At 50.1% G+C, this 18,523-nt stretch overlaps 5 protein-coding genes across 5 annotated transcripts; all 5 read left to right on the plus strand.

Annotated features, from left to right (window-relative positions):
- Nucleotides 1-86: 86 nt before the first annotated feature.
- On the plus strand, nt 87-1,925 carry AO090009000484 (putative serine palmitoyltransferase 1; the record flags this gene model as incomplete). Its single annotated transcript, XM_001816888.3, has 1 exon — nt 87-1,925. One exon carries the CDS (start codon nt 87-89, stop codon nt 1,923-1,925), a length of 1,839 nt encoding a protein of 612 aa, XP_001816940.1.
- A 955-nt stretch (nt 1,926-2,880) lies between these two features.
- AO090009000485 (60S ribosomal protein uL13) lies at nt 2,881-3,989 on the plus strand (the record flags this gene model as incomplete). The annotated part of the gene is made up of 5 exons (XM_001816889.3): nt 2,881-2,901; nt 3,077-3,212; nt 3,386-3,439; nt 3,499-3,757; nt 3,851-3,989. 5 exons carry the CDS (start codon nt 2,881-2,883, stop codon nt 3,987-3,989), a joined length of 609 nt encoding a protein of 202 aa, XP_001816941.1.
- A 1,409-nt stretch (nt 3,990-5,398) lies between these two features.
- On the plus strand, nt 5,399-7,377 carry AO090009000486 (putative AMP-binding domain protein; the record flags this gene model as incomplete). Its single annotated transcript, XM_001816890.1, has 5 exons — nt 5,399-5,527; nt 5,603-5,798; nt 5,873-6,319; nt 6,379-7,008; nt 7,070-7,377. 5 exons carry the CDS (start codon nt 5,399-5,401, stop codon nt 7,375-7,377), a joined length of 1,710 nt encoding a protein of 569 aa, XP_001816942.1.
- Nucleotides 7,378-8,766: 1,389 nt separating this feature from the next.
- On the plus strand, nt 8,767-10,640 carry AO090009000487 (putative ubiquitin ligase complex F-box protein GRR1; the record flags this gene model as incomplete). Its single annotated transcript, XM_023235484.1, has 3 exons — nt 8,767-9,498; nt 9,547-10,230; nt 10,293-10,640. The coding sequence occupies 3 exons, from the start codon at nt 8,767-8,769 to the stop codon at nt 10,638-10,640; spliced, it is 1,764 nt and encodes a 587-aa protein (XP_023088677.1).
- An 894-nt stretch (nt 10,641-11,534) lies between these two features.
- On the plus strand, nt 11,535-14,402 carry AO090009000488 (M28 family metallopeptidase; the record flags this gene model as incomplete). The annotated part of the gene is made up of 1 exon (XM_001816892.3): nt 11,535-14,402. The coding sequence occupies one exon, from the start codon at nt 11,535-11,537 to the stop codon at nt 14,400-14,402; it is 2,868 nt and encodes a 955-aa protein (XP_001816944.1).
- Nucleotides 14,403-18,523: the final 4,121 nt, after the last annotated feature.

Consider the following 18,523-nt stretch of genomic DNA (forward strand, 5'->3'; position numbering starts at 1 on the left):
AGCAACAATTTTCCATCCCAAAGGCCAGCCACCTTATCCTCACCCGACTGAGGATACCACCGCCACATCACAATCTGTTTGGCACAATGCCTCGCTGGAATCGCAAAAAGAAATCCCAGGCGAAAAATGAGATACCGAGCAGCAGTAATCCCGCGGTGGTGCCATCCGACAACTTGACAGCCGTCGCTTCCCTCCGCGCGGTCTCCAGTAATCCATCCGATGCGCCAAAAATTGCTGAATTAGATCCCATCGAGCTTCGAAAGCTAGCGAAGCAGCATGCCGAGTTCGGCCCACTCGGGGATCCGTCTCATCTTTACAAAAGTGAGCACCCGGGCGGCGAGATACCGGACCCGGTGCTTGATGAGCCCCCCTACTTCATTGCCTTGACGACGTATATCAGCTTCCTGGTTCTCATTTTCTTGGGTCACTTCCATGACTACTTTGCGAAGTGGTTCCGCTCGCATACGTATCGTCACTTAAGGCCTCAGAATGGATACGCGTCGCTGTACAGTGATTTCGAGAGCTTCTACACGAGGCGTCTTAAACAGAGAATTAACGATTGCTTCGAACGGCCTACGACGGGTGTTCCCGGCAGGTATATCACCCTGCTTGATCAGACGTCAGAGGACAATCTTCATTTCCAGCTTACTGGAACGACGACCGATACCCTGAATTTGAGTTCGTACAACTATCTCGGGTTTGCTCAGTCCGAGGGACCCTGTTCTGACTTCGCGGAGGAGACTATTCGTCGGGATGGTATCAGCATGGCGGGATCTTGTAGCGAGGCGGGGACTTCAAAGCTCCACCTCGAGGTAGAAAACCAGATTGCCAGGTTTGTCGGAAAGGAGTCTGCAATCGTCTACTCGATGGGCTTTGTGACCAACGCCACTATCTTCCCAGCTCTTGTCGAACGGGGTTGTCTGATTCTGTCCGACGAGCTTAACCATGCGTCTATTCGTTTCGGTGCCCGTCTCTCGGGTGCTGCTATTCAAGTTTTTGCACACAATAACATGGCCGATCTCGAGAAGCGCCTGAGGGAAGCAATCTCCCAAGGTCAGCCACGCACACACCGACCATGGAAGAAGATCCTTGTCACTGTCGAGGGTCTTTTCTCTATGGAAGGCACCATGTGCAACCTTCCTAGGATTCTCGAGCTCAAGAAACGATACAAATTCCACCTCTTTGTTGACGAGGCCCATTCAATTGGTGCCGTCGGACCCCATGGACGTGGTGTCTGTGACTACTTCAAGGTTGACCCTGCCGAAGTCGACATCCTCATGGGCACTTTCACCAAATCCTTTGGCGCCAATGGGGGTTACATTGCCGCTGACAAGGCGATCATCGACAAAGTTCGCTTTACGAACGCCGGTCAGGTTTTTGGCGAAGCACCCGCGCCTTCAGTTTTGGCACAAATCTATTCTTCCCTCCGCCTCATTGCCGATGAGGACCCCCTTCACCCTGGCCAAGGTATTGAGCGAGTGCAGCGACTGGCCTTCAACTCCCGGTATCTGAGACTCGGACTCAAGAGACTTGGATTCATTGTCTACGGACACGACGACTCACCGATTGTTCCCCTCATGCTTTACAACCCCGCCAAGATGCCAGCCTTTTCTCACGAAATGCTACGGCGTAAGATCTCCGTCGTCGTCGTAACCTACCCGGCAACCCCGTTAGAACTTTCTCGCGCACGATTCTGTGTGTCCGCTGCGCACACCAAGGACGATCTCGACCGCATCCTGCGGGTCTGCGATGAGATAGGAGATGCTCTGGAACTGAAGTACTCGACCGGTGTTGCGGGCGGTTTGAGGGACCCTCCGTCCGACAAAGACCTCAAGGGAGGTAAGAAGACGATTGAGCCTCCTCGCTGGAATATCGAAGAAGTCATCGAGAGAGGCACTCGAGACGCCAAATTGCCCCTGTATTGAAGAACATGACACAGCCAGGGACGCTGTTTACTACTTCTTCACATCTCACCTCGATGCTGTAACGAAAGCCAGACATTTTCTCTTCTACCAGGAAATCTCCGTTGATATATGTATAATACGCTGCGATTAACGAGCACAAGACATATAGTATTATAATAATAATGGTAATCAACATCATTCTAATGTCATTAATTTCAGGTACCACTTAGTCAGCGGACCCAGTGATCTTCATCCAAATAAGATCTCGGTAATTGGAAATACGATCTCAATCTCAAAGCAAAATGTTCAACACTGCTGGTACAACTCTACAGCACGGCCTCTATACTACCCAGCTATAGGTCTAACCAAGAAATCAACTGCCATCTATTTTAGGATACATTGTGCGACTACGTAGACCGCAGAGGTCGTAATGAATCCTCTACATGGTAACCTGTATAGCCTGCAAGTGGTTTAATACAGTCTATGGTCCATAGTGGTGATTGCATTCCTCAAAGTGTACCTCTAGACGGACTGAAACGGTTTGGTGACTGTAGTTCCGCCCAGTTGCACTTGCGGGGCGGGCAGCGATAAGTGTGCGGAATCATTGATACAAAGTAATCTACCAATTAATGTTTGACATCACTGGCCTTGGAAACCACAAGGTAACTCCCTGATAAGGGCAAACGATAGTGGAGCGGGCCTATCAAGTTGGTACAGAGGCGGACGGGGCTGGAATCTCCGGGAGCCTCACGTGATAGCGCTCAACGGGATTGGCCGGAGTTAGGGCTGGGGCCCTCCTCGACCTTACCAAAGCCGCACATTAGCCTCGCTTAGCCAGCGTGCGAACTCATCCGACTTCGTTGTGTGCGTAGAACCTGCCCACAACGACAACAACCGCCGACAACATACATCCCAAGGGAGTATCCTAGAGCAGCGCTCTTCCTTTCGCTGGATATTTTCGTGACAGAAGAGCAGGATGTCCTCCACCGAGCCAGTCGTGCGTACACCCCCTTCACATGCAGTCGCTTTCCGGGTGGAAACCTTCCGTGATATATCTTTTGAAGACAGTGAAATGCCGTGGATGCGGAGAGGAAGATAGAGAGATATCGGAGAAGGGAAAGACACTCTGTTTGGGTTTACAATGATCGCTGACTTGTGATGGATTTTGGCAGGTCGTCATTGACGGCAAGGGACACCTTCTTGGTCGTCTGGCCAGCACTGTCGCTAAGCAGTTGCTCAATGGTCAGAAGATCGTCGTCGTGAGGTGTGAAGCCCTCAACATCTCCGGCGAGTTCTTCCGCGCGAAGCGTACGTTATCCGACCCGATCTGTTTTTTCTACTTGTGTTTGCTCGGAAGTTTTGGGGCGGTTAAGGAAGCATTGGAAAGAGGAGATCTACGCAAGAATTACGCAAATGGCGGTGGAACAACAGATGAACATTGTTACTGGTACAGACGGACTAACATGGATATTGGGATATAGTCAAGTACCACGCCTACCTTCGCAAGATGACCCGTTTCAACCCTACCCGCGGAGGTGAGTTCAACCGACAGAATATCGACGCATCTCCGTGGACTTGTGCTGAATGATCGCAGGTCCCTTCCACTTCCGTGCTCCCTCTCGCATCTTCTACAAGGCCGTCCGTGGAATGATTCCCCACAAGACCGCCCGTGGTGCTGCTGCCATGGAGCGCCTGAAGGTCTTCGAGGGTGTTCCTCCTCCCTACGACAAGAAGAAGCGTGTCGTTGTTCCCCAGGCTCTCCGTGTCCTCCGTCTCCGCCCCGGCCGCAAGTACTGCACCGTTGGCCGTCTCAGCCACGAGGTTGGCTGGAAGTACCAGGACGTTGTCGCCAGGTACGTATTAAATATCCTGAAATGGATAGCGGAGAAGATTTCGCTACAGAGGTGGCTGTATCATGGCTAACGGAGTTTTTCTTTCAACTACAGACTCGAGGAGCGCAGAAAGGTCAAGAGCAGTGCATACTACGAGCGCAAGAAGGCCGCTCGCCGCCAACTCGTCCAGGCCCAGAAGTCGGCCGGTGTCAGCGACCAGACCAAGAGCCAGCTTGCTCAGTACGGATACTAGATACCTCGTTGCGCGGCTGGTTGCTTGTGTCTTTGATGGGATGGGTTGAGATCGCGAACGGTTTACTTTCGGCGAGATTGTTTGGACGGCGAACCGATCGACCTTGTTCTCACTGTCCCTACCTTATCATGAATATCCCACAATGATCATGTTGTGACGCACATGGAGGCTGGAGAGACCGATTTCTTATTATAAAAAATAACGGAGTCGCTTGGGATGGAAGGTTGTTCAAAATAGCCGACCTCTATTTCGCGCCGTGGCGGTTTAATCCAAAGAATTTTCTTTCCGAGTTAAGAATGACTCTACGACCAGTTACTTGTCAAAATTCTCCATTCAGTAAACATCGATACCTACCTAATACAGAGACCGAATAATCACCATTCTCGACAATCATCACTCTCCATGCCCATGCGATCCTAGTCCCGGCTACCCAACACTACAGGTCATCCCCGTCCTCCCCCTCCCCATCTGTAGGTCCAGTTGCCGCCCACAAATGTGATAAGCGGGTGATACGTAGATCAAATGTGACGAGATTATCCCTGCGTCAAACTTCTTTGTGATCACACACCCATGCGCTTAAAGTCCCTTCACCATTGGTGTCTCTTCACGTGTGGCCACTATTTAGTCAACTGATCATATTTCTCTAACAGATAATATATATAATGTATCGTACACTGATATATTAACCCGCTGCTAAGCGCCGTATGTGTGATATGTCTGCAGCGGGTTTAATCTCTCGATTTATGGTTATGCATGAACACAGACAGGTCTGCTTTACTTTCCATCCCCGTGAATACTCGTGGTTCTAATAATAAGCATGTAAATATCTTATTGCAGTAGTACTAGCATCAAGATGCAAAATCCACCAGTTCAACATGTGATCCGAACGCTTGAATGATAACCTTCGTAAGTAATGGGACCTAACCAATGACCAATCATCTTGGCACACCTTACTAATCGCTACTAAGAAATGGTGTACCACTGAATGAGGGAAAACAAATCAAGGGCGGAAAGAAAGGATTACGCAAGGAGCGAGATAATAACCAAAAACGTAGTTGAAGTCTTCACTAATTTACCACATCGAGACAATTTCAACCCTTCCTAAATCCAAGAATAACAAAAGGTAACCTCCGGAGAGAAGGAAGGGTAAACAACAGCGGGAATCGAATCGATCCTCCCGCCTCCTCCGCGGTCCGACTCGGAGCTAATCACGATTTCCCCGCATTTCGCAGCTTTCTCCAACTTGGGGTCAGGGACTGGTTGTGACGACTTACTCTTGTTTTCTCCGGCTTTATCTATAATTACACGTTTCTGATTGAATATTTCCTGCATATCCTGTGACGAATCGGTCTAAATTAGCCCCTTTTGTTCTTACAAGAGTCGTTATATCTGTTGCCGAGGATCGAATCATGTCAGGTGCGGTATCGAGGTTGTCGGGACTCTTGGGTCATTTTGTCCCTGGTGCAGAGCAGCGGGTTAATTTCCATACGCTGTCGCCGACATCTTTCTTGCCCAGGGCGGCGGCTATTGAACCCGAGGTTTGTCTTGGTTTTCTTTCGATTCCTGTTGGGGTTCCAAGGGGTGTGTGGTTGAGTGCTAATGTTAGAGGATAGGCTGTGGCCATTCATCACGTTACTGCGAATAACCAAGTTTTGAGACGGACTTATGCCGAGACGGCGGATCGTGCAAGGGGTCTTGCCTATTATCTGAAGAAGCATGGGTTCAAGAGAGTCGGTGTTCTGTGCCCTAATACGCCTGCGTTTTTGGAGTCAATCTTTGGAATTGCAGCTGCCGGAGCGGTGAATGTTGGTACGTTGTATATTTTTTACCTATTTGATAGGACGTACGGTTGTTGGGGTGTTGGCTAATGGGTAGTTGAATAGCTGTAAATTATCGGCTGAAGGAGGACGATATCGCTTACATATTTACGCACTCTGATGTTGAGGCTATTATTGTTGACCAGGAGTTCCTGTCGCTTCTGCAGAGTTATCGTGCTTCAAGGCCCAGTATCCCTATTATTGTTGATATGGATACGGATGCTACCGAAGGCGAATTGTCCGGTCCCTTTGATGAGGTGGTTTTGGAAGGCTTGACGTATGACTTGGATACAGGGGCCAAAGGTTGGCCTGGGCTCGAGGCCCAGGCTGCTTCTGAAGATGACGTTATCGCCCTTGCATACACCAGCGGTACGACGGCTCGGCCGAAGGGTGTCGAGTATACCCATCGTGGCTGCTATCTTGCTGCGATGGGCAATGTGATTGAATCTGGGCTTAATTCGCACCGTGGTCGGTGTCGGTATCTGTGGACTTTGCCAATGTTCCATGCTTGCGGTTGGTGTTCATTGCTTGGATTATCTTGTGATGAATATTTACAGCTGACTCTTTTTCAGGGTGGACGTTCCCTTGGGCTGTCACGGCAGTGCGTGGTACCCATTACTGCTTGCGGAAGATTGACTACCCGCAAATCTGGAAGCTATTGAAGCAGGAGCACATCACGCATTTTAATGCTGCTCCGACGGTGAATACCCTACTCTGCAATTCTAAGGAGGCAGAGCCGTTGCCCGAGCCTGTTCATGTTACAGTCGCGGCGAGTCCGCCGACGCCTCATCTCTTCGAGCAGATGACTAACTTGAACCTGCATCCTGTGCATGTATACGGCATGACAGAGACATATGGGCCGATCACGAAAGGCTATTACCTGCCGGCATGGGACAACCTGCCCTCAAGTGAAAGGTATAAGAAGATGGCCAGGCAAGGACATGGCTTTGTGACCAGTCTACCCGTACGAGTTATTAAGACGGATGTTGCCGAGGGCACTGTTATTGATGTTGCTCGGGATGGTAAGGAGATAGGTGAGATTGTTTTCGTCGGGAATATCTGTGCTCGGGGCTACTACAAAGACCCCGACGCTACGCGGAAACTCTTCGCGGGTGGCGTTCTCCACTCCGGAGACTTGGCTGTGTGGCATGCCGATGGCTCAATCCAGATCCAAGACCGGGCGAAAGACATCATTATCAGCGGTAAGTCCTGAACTTGAATAGCACACCGTGGTATTTTCTCTTGCTAATAAGCGAGATGCAGGCGGAGAGAATATCTCATCCGTAGCGCTGGAGTCTATGCTGGTCACCCACCCGGACATCCTCGAGGCCGGAGTCGTAGCCGTTCCCGACAGCCATTGGGGAGAGCGACCAAAGGCATTTGTGACGGTGAAGCCAGGGAAATTCTTGACCGGTTCAGAGGTGATCGAATGGGCGCGAAATGCCAGTGATATCAGCAAGTTCATGATTCCTCGGGAGGTCGAAGTCGTGGCGGAACTGCCCAAGACTAGTACCGGAAAAGTGAGAAAGAACATCCTCCGCGACTGGGCTAAAGGAGCGAACCGATCGTGAACGAAGTGTTCTAGAATGAAAATAACTGTGCATAGACAATCTAGACAATATACATGAATTTTTGAGATTGGGTTGCGCCCAGCATAGGCTGACATTTATCCCTGTTGTTTCCCAATCAATATACTTTACGGTCTTGCCGATAGTTCAACCGCCATGCCAATAAGTCCCATTCTTGTAAGGGGGCCACTGGACCCGACCTTGCCTGACCAAATACTCATTTGGGTTGAAAAAGGGGGCGGTACTCAATAGACTGCCAAGTGGAGAGATCAGTGGCCAACCGAGAGGGTTGAGATGAGATGATGATATATATTCAGTACTAGTAGCCAGTATACTATATTTGGAGGACAGTTGTTAAACAGGTGGAGAGATCCGTGTGTCTGGTGACACGCCATGGAGGGGAAAGCAATGCGAGATGACAGGTAATATTGAGAAGTAGTACTAAGATATGTATGTCTGCCTTGATCAAGGGTCCTTAAACAACAACTTTGAACTACTCACTGCTCACTATCTAAGGTAATTGCCAAAGACTAGGTTCAAGGTTAGTAAAGATCCAAGTCCAGGCGGCGTTAGCGGTAACCAATCGGGGCACGAGACGAACATTGCCCGACCGATTGGGAGTCTTTTCCAATTTTGCCCTCAATCAAGCGAAGATCCTACCCCCCCATCACCGACTTGGAATCCCTCTCATTGCTGACATCTGACTCGTCCGTATTTTATTCACATTCTTCCTTTTCCAGTGTTGTCTGTCAGGCCTGGCATTTTGACAAATAATCAAACAGTCCACACCCCACGGAAACGCCAGCAGAACCGGATTCGCTTACTTCCCCTCCCTTCCGCTGAACTGCAGACGCCGCCTTCCCTTTCTTCACAGCCGCCCGATTGTCTGGCTATATAATCTCCGCCCCACGAGTCCCCTAGCCAAACCGCTTTCGATCATAGCTTGGAGTGCGTCTCCTAGCCGTGCTCACTCAACCATCCGTCACCAGGAACATTTGTACCTCCCTCGCATCTCTCCGCCGCCGCCTTTCCTCTATTCACCCCTCCCTTGCCTTCACTAGTCTGCAACGGCCACAGGCAACTTCCGACGCGCGTTGCCCCTTCTTAAGCGCCTTCGCTCGCCCGTTCGACTGTACCGTTCTCGACACAGCTTTCGGAGATAGACCAAATCAAAAGAAAAGTCGTCTCTTTTTCTGTTCACTTTTCCGATCAACGGCCATAGGAGCGATCTTGAACAAGAGTTGCGCCAACTCTTGCTAGGTCCTTTCGCCTCCATGGTCTTATAGAGACGAAGTCCATGCCGCACGTTCCCATCAGTTTGTGAGATATCCCACAAACCGATCGTTTCAACCTATCTGAAACACGCTGGAATCGCATCCCTCGGTGGTCCTCATGCCCCGCTCACGGCAACCCGCTCGGTTCTCGAGCGAAGCTCCTTCCGAGTCGTCATCCTCGACATCCCCGGACCGGAACGTTGATGATGACACCGACTTCTTCACAGCCCAGGCAAATGATTCGCAATCATCTGTTGGTGGCATTGCGACCTCCCGTGACGTACACGCACAAAATGAGCATTATGTGCTTCCGCCGATCGGACGTCTTCCCCCGGAACTCCTGATCGCCATATTTGCCAAGCTCAGCTCGCCGGCCGATATGTTGAGCTGCATGCTGGTGTGTCGAGGATGGGCTGCTAATTGTGTCGGAATACTGTGGCACCGACCGTCTTGTAGCAACTGGGTCAATATGAAGAGCATTACGATGACAGTTGGGAAAGAAGATAGTTTCTTCTCGTACTCCGATTTGATCAAGAGGCTGAATCTTTCTGCGCTGATGGAGGAGGTCAGCGACGGCACTGTTGTCCCCTTCGCACAATGTAACCGGATCGAGCGGTTGACATTGACCAACTGCTCGAAACTTACAGACAAGGGAGTATCGGATCTAGTGGAAGGCAATCGACATTTGCAAGCCCTAGATGTCTCGGATCTGCGTTCTCTTACGGATCACACTTTATACACAGTGGCCAGGAACTGTCCTCGGCTTCAGGGGCTTAACATCACCAACTGTGTCAAAGTGTCAGATGATTCGTTAATTGTCGTATCGGAGAACTGTCGACACATCAAAAGAGTGAGTGCTGTTTGGAATAATTGTATTACTGAAGCTAACATGGATTAGTTGAAACTTAACGGTGTCATACAAGTTACGGACAGAGCGATCACATCGTTTGCTCGGAACTGCCCGGCTATCCTTGAGATCGACCTGCACGACTGCAAGTCTGTCACTAATCGTTCCGTAACTTCCCTCATGGCTACCCTTTCCAACCTCCGCGAACTACGGCTCGCGCATTGCACAGAGATAAACGATCTAGCATTCCTGGAACTCCCAAAGCAACTCTCCATGGACAGTCTCCGTATTCTTGATCTGACAGCCTGTGAGAACATCAGAGACGACGCTGTAGAGCGCATAATTAGTTCGGCTCCTCGCCTACGAAATCTTGTGCTTGCGAAATGTAGATTTATTACCGACCGTGCGGTATGGGCTATATGCAAGTTAGGAAAGAACTTACATTACATTCACCTGGGCCACTGTTCGAACATCACCGATGCGGCTGTGATCCAGCTTGTGAAGTCCTGCAACCGGATCAGATACATTGATTTGGCCTGTTGCGTTCGTCTGACGGACCGCAGTGTCCAGGAGTTGGCAACGTTGCCGAAACTGCGGCGGATCGGTCTGGTCAAGTGCACCTTGATCACCGATCGCAGTATCTCGGCACTAGCACGGCCGAAGGCCTCGCCCCATTCATCCATTAGTAGCCTGGAGAGAGTTCATTTAAGCTATTGTGTTAATTTGACCATGCCTGTAAGTCTTCCGATCGGTCAATGCTCCTCGCCAAGGATTCAAGTGTCTCACATGTGATACAGGGAATCCACGCTCTACTCAACAATTGTCCTCGACTCACCCACCTCAGTCTGACCGGGGTGCAGGAATTTCTACGGGACGAGCTCACCAAATTCTGTCGCGAGGCGCCTCCGGAATTCACGCATCAACAGCGGCAAGTTTTTTGCGTATTCAGCGGTGACGGCGTCAAGCAACTCCGCGACCACCTGAACCGAACCGTCCCTCCGGCCCGGGAAATGAACGAGGCTACCATGTATGACGATGACGAAGAACTAGACGAGGATGAAGGTCAAGTGACTGGCCTGATGCATGCGACAGCAATTAACGACGATGATGACGACTATATTGACATTGGACATCCTCAAGGTTGATACCCCTGCCTTATACCTTTGAGCGTATCTCGTTCTTCTTTCTTTGATTTGGCCTCAGCGTTTTTATCCATCCCGCGTTGTTTTCAGACGAATCTGGTCACGGTGCGAGCGTTGCGTTTACGAAGTGGCTATCGCAGTTGATCATATGGGACATGCATTGGTAGCGGTACAGGGCCTACCTTCTAGGTTGTTTTTATCTGTCCGGGACTAGGCATATATGCGGTCGCATTGGAATGAAGCTGCCACGTAGCTACGCTCCCATACCCGGCCTGGTGGAGGAAACGGGACATCAGCAACAGGATATATACATCTTCCTACGGTTGCTGCTGGGGATGTATAGATTTTATCTAAGTACGGCGTATTGCGTCCAGGACTCGGCACTATTTGTAGCTACATATTGCATCAATGGCGTTGGAGCATTCCAAAATCAATTTGTATTTCTAGTTAGACATTAGAAGACTAGTTTAAGCCATGTATTTGATTTCCTTGCAGGATTGGCGAGTACGATACCTCTAGCGTGAGACTTATATGTGATTCCTTTAAGATCTGAGTGCCAGTCGTTCCTCCTGGATCGCCCACTGTTGCAAGATATCAGGATTGAATTGAAGGTACGTAGTATTCCGTACTACTAGTATGTGATGGTCTGCGACCTCGGATCTATACTTAGACGGATAAGGCTAACCCTATTGGGAATGCTACTTGGGTCGGCTGACATCATTGGAAGTGTTTGGTGTCCGCGCATTAAATGTCATTCCGTTAGAGTTCCCCCCCACTTCCCCTTCCGCCTTGATGCGCGATCTCCAATTCTCTCTCCACATCGCAAGTGTCTGGAAGCTCGCGTCTTAGTCGTCACTCGCTCCTGGGCTGGACCCCTTCAAAAGAGGTCGACCTCTAATGGCTTCACTCCGATTGCCGCGGGCCAACCCGCTGGCATTCACTCGCTGGCCTGTTACTGTTATCACCGCGATCGTTTATCTTGCGCTGCTGATTCCGTTGCTGGTCGTGCATCATGTTGTACCTTCAGCCCCCAGCTCCCCACCTAGCGGCCTGAACATCTCGGAAGCTTGGGCTGATCTTCAAGTTCTAACGAACGGCTTCCACCCATACAATTCGCGCCGAAATGATGTCATCCACTCTTGGCTACTGAGGCGGATCAACGAGATCCTGGATTCCACGCCCTTGGAGCAGGAGTACCGAGCTCTTGACGAGGAAAAGCCGGATGTCTTTGTTTTTGATGACGTGTACTCGAACCTGACCACTTATGGGGGTACCCTGAAGGATGCAGATCTCGGCGTCTATTTCGAAGGGACCAATGTCATTGTTTACATCCGTGGGTGGGAAGATGACACAGAGCATTGGTGGGAAGCACCCAACGGAGTACCGACGAGTAGGGGAGGCGTGCTTGTGAACTCGCACTATGATAGTGTCTCGACCGGTTTTGGGGCTACCGATGATGGCGTCGGCGTTGTTACTTGTCTTCAGCTCGTCAAGTACTTCACTACACCAGGACATGCTCCGCGACGAGGTCTCGTAGTGCTGTTCAACAATGGTGAAGAAGATTTCCTGAATGGCGCGCGCGTGTATAGTCAACATCCGATCTCGAAGTTGCCTCATACTTTCCTCAATCTGGAGGGCGCGGGAGCTGGTGGACGGGCGACTCTGTTCCGGAGCTCTGACTTCGAGGTCACGGGCCCGTATATGCGGTCGCCGCATCCTTTTGGATCGGTGCTCAGTGCCAATGGATTCGATACCGGGTTGATTGCTAGTCAAACGGATTATGTGATCTTTCAAGGGAACATGGGTTTGCGTGGTCTAGATGTTGCATTCATGGAGCCCAGAGCGAGGTATCACACGAATCAGGATGATACTCGGCATACGAGCAAGGACTCGGTCTGGCATATGCTGTCAGCGGCTGTTGCTACAACTGAGGGACTTGTATCCGACTCGACCGATCGTTTTGACGGTGCGCCGAACACCGATGGCGGCGTTCCCAGCGGATCTGGCTCCCAGGCCGTGTGGTTTGACCTGTTCGGAAGCACCTTTGTGCTCTTCCAGCTCCACACGCTGTTCGCACTGCTGGTGACGTTGCTTATCGTCGGCCCCCTTACGTTGCTCTTTACGAGTATCGCCCTTACGAAAGCGGACAAGATGTATCTGTTCAGGTCATCCGCTAAGTCCGAAGACCGTCTCGACGTGGTTCCCCTGCAGGGCCTTCGGGGCTTCTTCCGCTTTCCGTTTCTCTTTGGAATCCCGACCGTCGTCACTGTGGGCCTGGCGTATTTGGTCACCAAGGTTAATCCGTACATCATCCATAGCAGTGCTTATGCGGTTTGGAGTATGATGGTGGCTGCGTGGGTCTTTTTGGCTTGGTTCGTTTCCCGTGTGGCTGACTTTGCCCGCCCGTCGGCCTTTCATCGTATCTACACACTCACCTGGATGTACGTTCTCTCTTGGGTTTCTGCGGTGATTGCTACTGTGTATGCAAACCAAAGAGGTCTGGCCGGAGGGTATTTCATCTTCTTTTTCCATGCCGGTATTTTCTTAGCCAAGTGGATCTCCTACTTGGAGCTCTTTGCCCTGCCGTCCAAAACCGAGTATGCGAACCAGCTCAGGTCAGCTTCAGGGCGGGCCAGTGGTCACGGTAGCCGCCGGGGTACGACTTCTGGTGAGGACGACGGAGAGGAGGCGGAAGAAGAGCCGACGGAGTCAACGTCCCTGCTGGGCAGCGGACAGCGGACTACGTTCGCAAACTACGTACGAGTGGGTGGAGATAATCATGCGGTGGCAGAAGAGGAGGTGATCGATCCCAATGTTTATGGTCGCGAGCAGGCATGGAGTTACGCGTTGCCCAAATGGACGTGGGTCTTGCAGCTTCTTCTCACTGCTCCGATTACCCTTATCATGGTCGGACCCCTTGCGCTCCTGACGATCAGTGCCATCAGCCAGACAGGACAGGACGGGGGCCATCCGCTTTTCGCCTACGTTGCGATAGCCATATTCACGACGATTATGCTCACGCCGCTTCTACCTTTCATCCACCGGTATACCTACCACGTCCCCTTGTTCCTGTTGGCGGTCTTCCTGGGTACCCTGATCTACAACCTTGTGGCTTTCCCCTTCTCAGATTCCAACCGCTTGAAACTTTACTACGTACAAGAGGTAGACCTCGATACTGGCGTCAACAGCGCTACCTTTGCTGGACTTTCTCCGTTTGTAAAAGATGTCTCCCAGGAGCTGCCCAGCGCCGCCGGCCAAACCGTTTCCTGCGAGTGGCACACTAAGAGGAGGAACCTGCTGTCCTGCTCCTGGGAAGGGATTGCTCCGCAGCCAGTGGAGGGCGACCACCCGATGAAAGACTGGGTGTCTTTCAATATCTCCAAGTCCACCGATAAGCCGCAAGCTCGGTTCGAGGTGTCTGGACTGAACACGCGTGCATGCAGGATCCTCTTCGACACACCAGTGAAGAACTTCCACGTTGCCGGGTCTGCATATGACCCGCGCTTCCCGTATGACGCGGCCGGCGTCAACGAGATTCGACTCTGGAGTCGCACCTGGGAGAACCAATGGACAGTGGATGTGGACTGGGACGAGGGAGCTCTGAAAGGCAATGTCGTCTGTCTGTGGAGCGATCATAACCAGCCGGGGGTTCTACCGGCATTGGACGAGGCTATCCAGTTTTTGCCGGTGTGGGCGGCCGTGACTAAAGGGAGTGATGGGCTTGTGGAGGGTCGTCGTGCATTTGAGATCGGCAATGATGATTGATTAATGTTCTGAGGCATCACTGGCATACTGTTGTATGTCGCTTAGCGATAATTTGTTTTGTTACACTATAGGTAGTACGTATAGTATAAGCATATGCGGGGGTCTTTATTTCTAGGTAACGAAAAATGATCAATCCAAGCAAGAACCAACACCGTACTAAGATGATAACCCCTATCAATTACTCAACCCTACTAGTACTGCACAAGCAACTCCTGAACCAAATATACCAAAAACCCCCTATACTCCACTCCACCAAAATAGAAATAAAGAAACACCACCAAAAAAAAGTCCAAAATCAGTAAAGAAACCACAAAGAAATAAACAAAAAGGGAAACAAAGAACCCAAGACAAAAGTTACCCCTTACAGCAACCCAGCACGTGCTCCAGCGATCAACGAAACCAAAGGGCCGATCCGAGTGAGATCTATTTATATAATTCGACCCCATCGCATCGCGATCAGGGGTATAAGTATCGTATTACTTGCTTATCGAAGGGGTTATCGTAGTATGGTGGCTTTACGCGCTGAGCTGAGCTGAGTAAGGTGTTTATTTGGTATGTGGGATACAATGCAGTGGGCTTATTATCTTTGGACTTGGTTTTATTAGGTACCTAGATTCCTTGGATCTGTCGTTCGGGCTTAGGGTGGGGGGGGGGGGGGGGGGGGGGGTTTAGGTGTTGTGTAGGGTGTGATTGTTCCATGTGTAGCTGAGTAGGCAATTTAAATCCTTGATGAGGTGGATAGGTATAGAGGATCATTTATTTAACTTTGAGGAGTGAAATATGATAGATCTTACTATACTGTTGTAGATTAATTGACGGATAGAGAGGTAGATAGATACTGTAGATAGACGGGTAGATCGATATTAAGGTACGTCTAAGCGAGGGTGACGTTCCTATGTAGTTTCTTGGATCGGGTCTTTGTTTATAGGGATCGGGTTCCAGCGTATTTTTGTTGGTGTTGGATGTATTCTAATATTAACGGCTATTGTTGGCGTTGGGAACCGTTCTATAGGTATGTATGTATGCATCCATGTATGTACTGATATTACTAGTACTAGTAGGATGTAGGTAAGAATGTATGGATTGTGCTTATGTGCAGATATTTCGTTTCTTGTTTATTAGGGGGGGGGGGGGGGGGGTTAATGTTTGTCATGGGGTGGTATCTATTGTCTCCGTATATGGTATGTTCTCTACTCCGTAGTTTGAGTGATTTTCTGGGAGTTGAGTCGGAAATGAGGGTTCGATGGTTACCTGCGAGGTACTCCGGGTAGGTTACGCGATTGGGTTAGTTCTATCCTTCCTATTCTCCATGAATTTCTTAGGATCGTAATTGTCGACGCGGCCAACGAACAAAAGGAGAAGTACACGGGATGTCCACTTAAAAGCGATAATCACAAAATTACCCAAGAAAAAGGGAACGCAACAACTTCCGAGACATACCCCGAGCAACCTATATGAAGACATTCCAACGGAACCTAGACATCTCCAACCGCCGCGCGGGTGGCTGAGTGCGAAGAGGAAGCCTTACCCATTCAATTCCATGGGCCGCGTTGGCAACGCAACGATTAACGCGTTCTACCATACTGGTAGAGGGCCAAATCCGGTAACCGGTCAATTTTTAATCTCTAGGGACGAAAATAGCCGGTTGAAAGGAGCACACATACACACGCACCAAAGTTACTTTAAGGCCGGCTTGATGAATTGTCCACCGTGGATGACCCTGTCAAGTGCCAACGAGGGTCGGGAGTCGAGACTACGATTGGATCCCGGTTGAGAATACGAGGTAAAAAAGAAAAGCCCTGGGGAAGAAGTCCCCGGATAACCAAACCAACCTAACGATTAAAACTCACCCACCCCATTCTTTTAACAACCGCCTTCCTCCCCCTTAACCGCGGACCGCGCTGGGTTTAGTGAGCGTAACGGCGGGAGGACAAAGGAAAAGCGGTGTTCAATAGTTTGGGATTCCGGGTCGACCCAAGTTTATGGTTAGTCTTAGCGATGGAGTCTTAAGTTAAGGCGAACAATGAATACAACGGTTAATTGGGGTGTGCGTCTCTGTCGGAGCCGTTTTAGCCGTCTTGGGGAGAGCTGGTACCTAAGTGGAGGTTGCACGGGTCAGATGAAGTCATTGCTTTTTTTTTCTTCTTCTTTTTTCGCACGGGGATTTTCATGCGTGTGGGATGGGTTTGTGCTCAGCTTCCAGTGAGATCAGAGATAACGTCCGGAGTACTTGCTGGACTGACCTCAGTTTTGGCCCCACGATGGGTCGAGCTGTGTGTAATAGGTTGCCTTGTTGAAGGGGAGAACCGGTCTGTTGGGTGTTGCGATGCGGGATTAAGGGAGAAAGCAATCCTGCTAACCAAGTAAACTAATTAAAATCATGAGAAAATAAACCGGGATTGAATGGCTTTTTGGTCTTGTTCTTGTTTCTCGTTCTCGTGGAGAGATCCACGTCCAGCTTAGGGTTTAAGGCCAAATTGACTCATTTGGGAGATCCCGTGATTCGCGAGAGTCCAAGAGGGCAAAAAAGGAGTGGACGCCGGACGGGAACCAAAGTACTAACTACTAACTAACTAAACGAACGATGCAGTTTTGTGATTGCCCGTGTGCAAGTGGAGCCACTGACACCTGACAGGCGAGAGCTCTCTGTACCTCTCTCGGTCGACATGCAAATTTTAAATTGATTGGGGGAAACGGAAACCGTCCGATCCCACCGCTACTACGAAAAGATATCTGGCAAACAAATCACGACAAGGACACGGGCTGGATCTGATATGCGACGAGCTGGGAAAGAGACTTCGCTTCAGCTGTCGATGCCTTGTTGTCATCATGAGGTTAACCAAGATGAGATCAATTCGTTTGCGTATTATTGGGGCTAGCTAGATAGTACAGCTCCCAGTGGAGGAACCTGGTGGGATCTGTGGATGATCGTCTCGCGACCCAGCCTGTCTCTTTCGGTGCTTTTCTTTTTCCATCGATCGGACAATTAATTTCTCTGTCAATTTGGATCAGTCACCGGGTAACAAAGGACCACATATCCTTTTTCTTGGGACCCATTTCCGGTCCTTCACTGATCCAGATGGAGACCTTTTGATTGTTCACTCCTGCATGGATCTTGAATTTGAGTAGGGCCTGTGCATTGATCCATCATACATCCGCGGAGAATCGATCTGAGGCTTAGAAATTGGATTTTAGTTTTTATTTTTATTTTTTCCCTTTTTTTTTTTTTTTTTTTTTTTTTTTTTTTTTTTTTTTTTTTTTTTTTTTTTATTTCTTGGATGTCCCTACCGATGATTATTATAGTTCTTCATCTCCACTCCCCAGAAAATCCGCCCCCAGAAACTAGGTCACAGCCTCTCACCTGACGAGACCAGTTAATCTTCTCATCTGCTCACCTCTTCCCTTTCCTCTTCTTCTCTTCTTGCTGACTTCCCACTTTTTACCCCATTTATCTTCTGTCGAACACATACTCCACCTCTAGCGAAGGCTTATTGGGCCTGTTTTATATGGTGGATGTGGTTTCCGTGCTGGCAGTCCCCCACAAACGCCAAATCATGCCTCGTATCCATCCGCACGCTTAAAGGGACGAGCCTCTAACTCGACATGGTCTCAGGGCATGGTGCTTCGCCCGGGAATGGTATCACCGGGGGTTATACCGGCAACGACATTGGTTTCAAGATTGCCATTGCGACCCTCGCCGCCGTGACCTGGTACAATGCTATCGAACTCATCATCCTCGTTTTCGTCACCTTCAGTCAGTACCACGGCCTTTACTTCTGGAGTTTGTTCATTGCCTCCTCAGTCGGTCTCGTGCCCTACCAGGTAGGCTTCCTGCTGAAGTTCTTCAACTTGACCGACCAAACATGGCTCTCCGTCACCTTCATCACCATCGGCTGGTGGGCGATGGTCACTGGCCAGTCCCTGGTTCTCTATTCGCGACTCCATCTGGTCCTGGGCAATGCCCGCATCCTCCGCCGCGTGCTCGCTATGATCATCGTGGATGCCATTATCCTGCACATTCCAACCACTGTTTTAACCTATGGATCCAACCTGGCCGGTGGCCGGGCCGCCTACATCAACGGATACAACATCATGGAGAAGATCCAGATGACCGGTTTTTG

This window comes from Aspergillus oryzae, chromosome 1 (genome assembly GCF_000184455.2).
Source record: "Aspergillus oryzae RIB40 DNA, chromosome 1".
Taxonomy (NCBI): Eukaryota; Fungi; Ascomycota; class Eurotiomycetes; order Eurotiales; family Aspergillaceae; genus Aspergillus; species Aspergillus oryzae.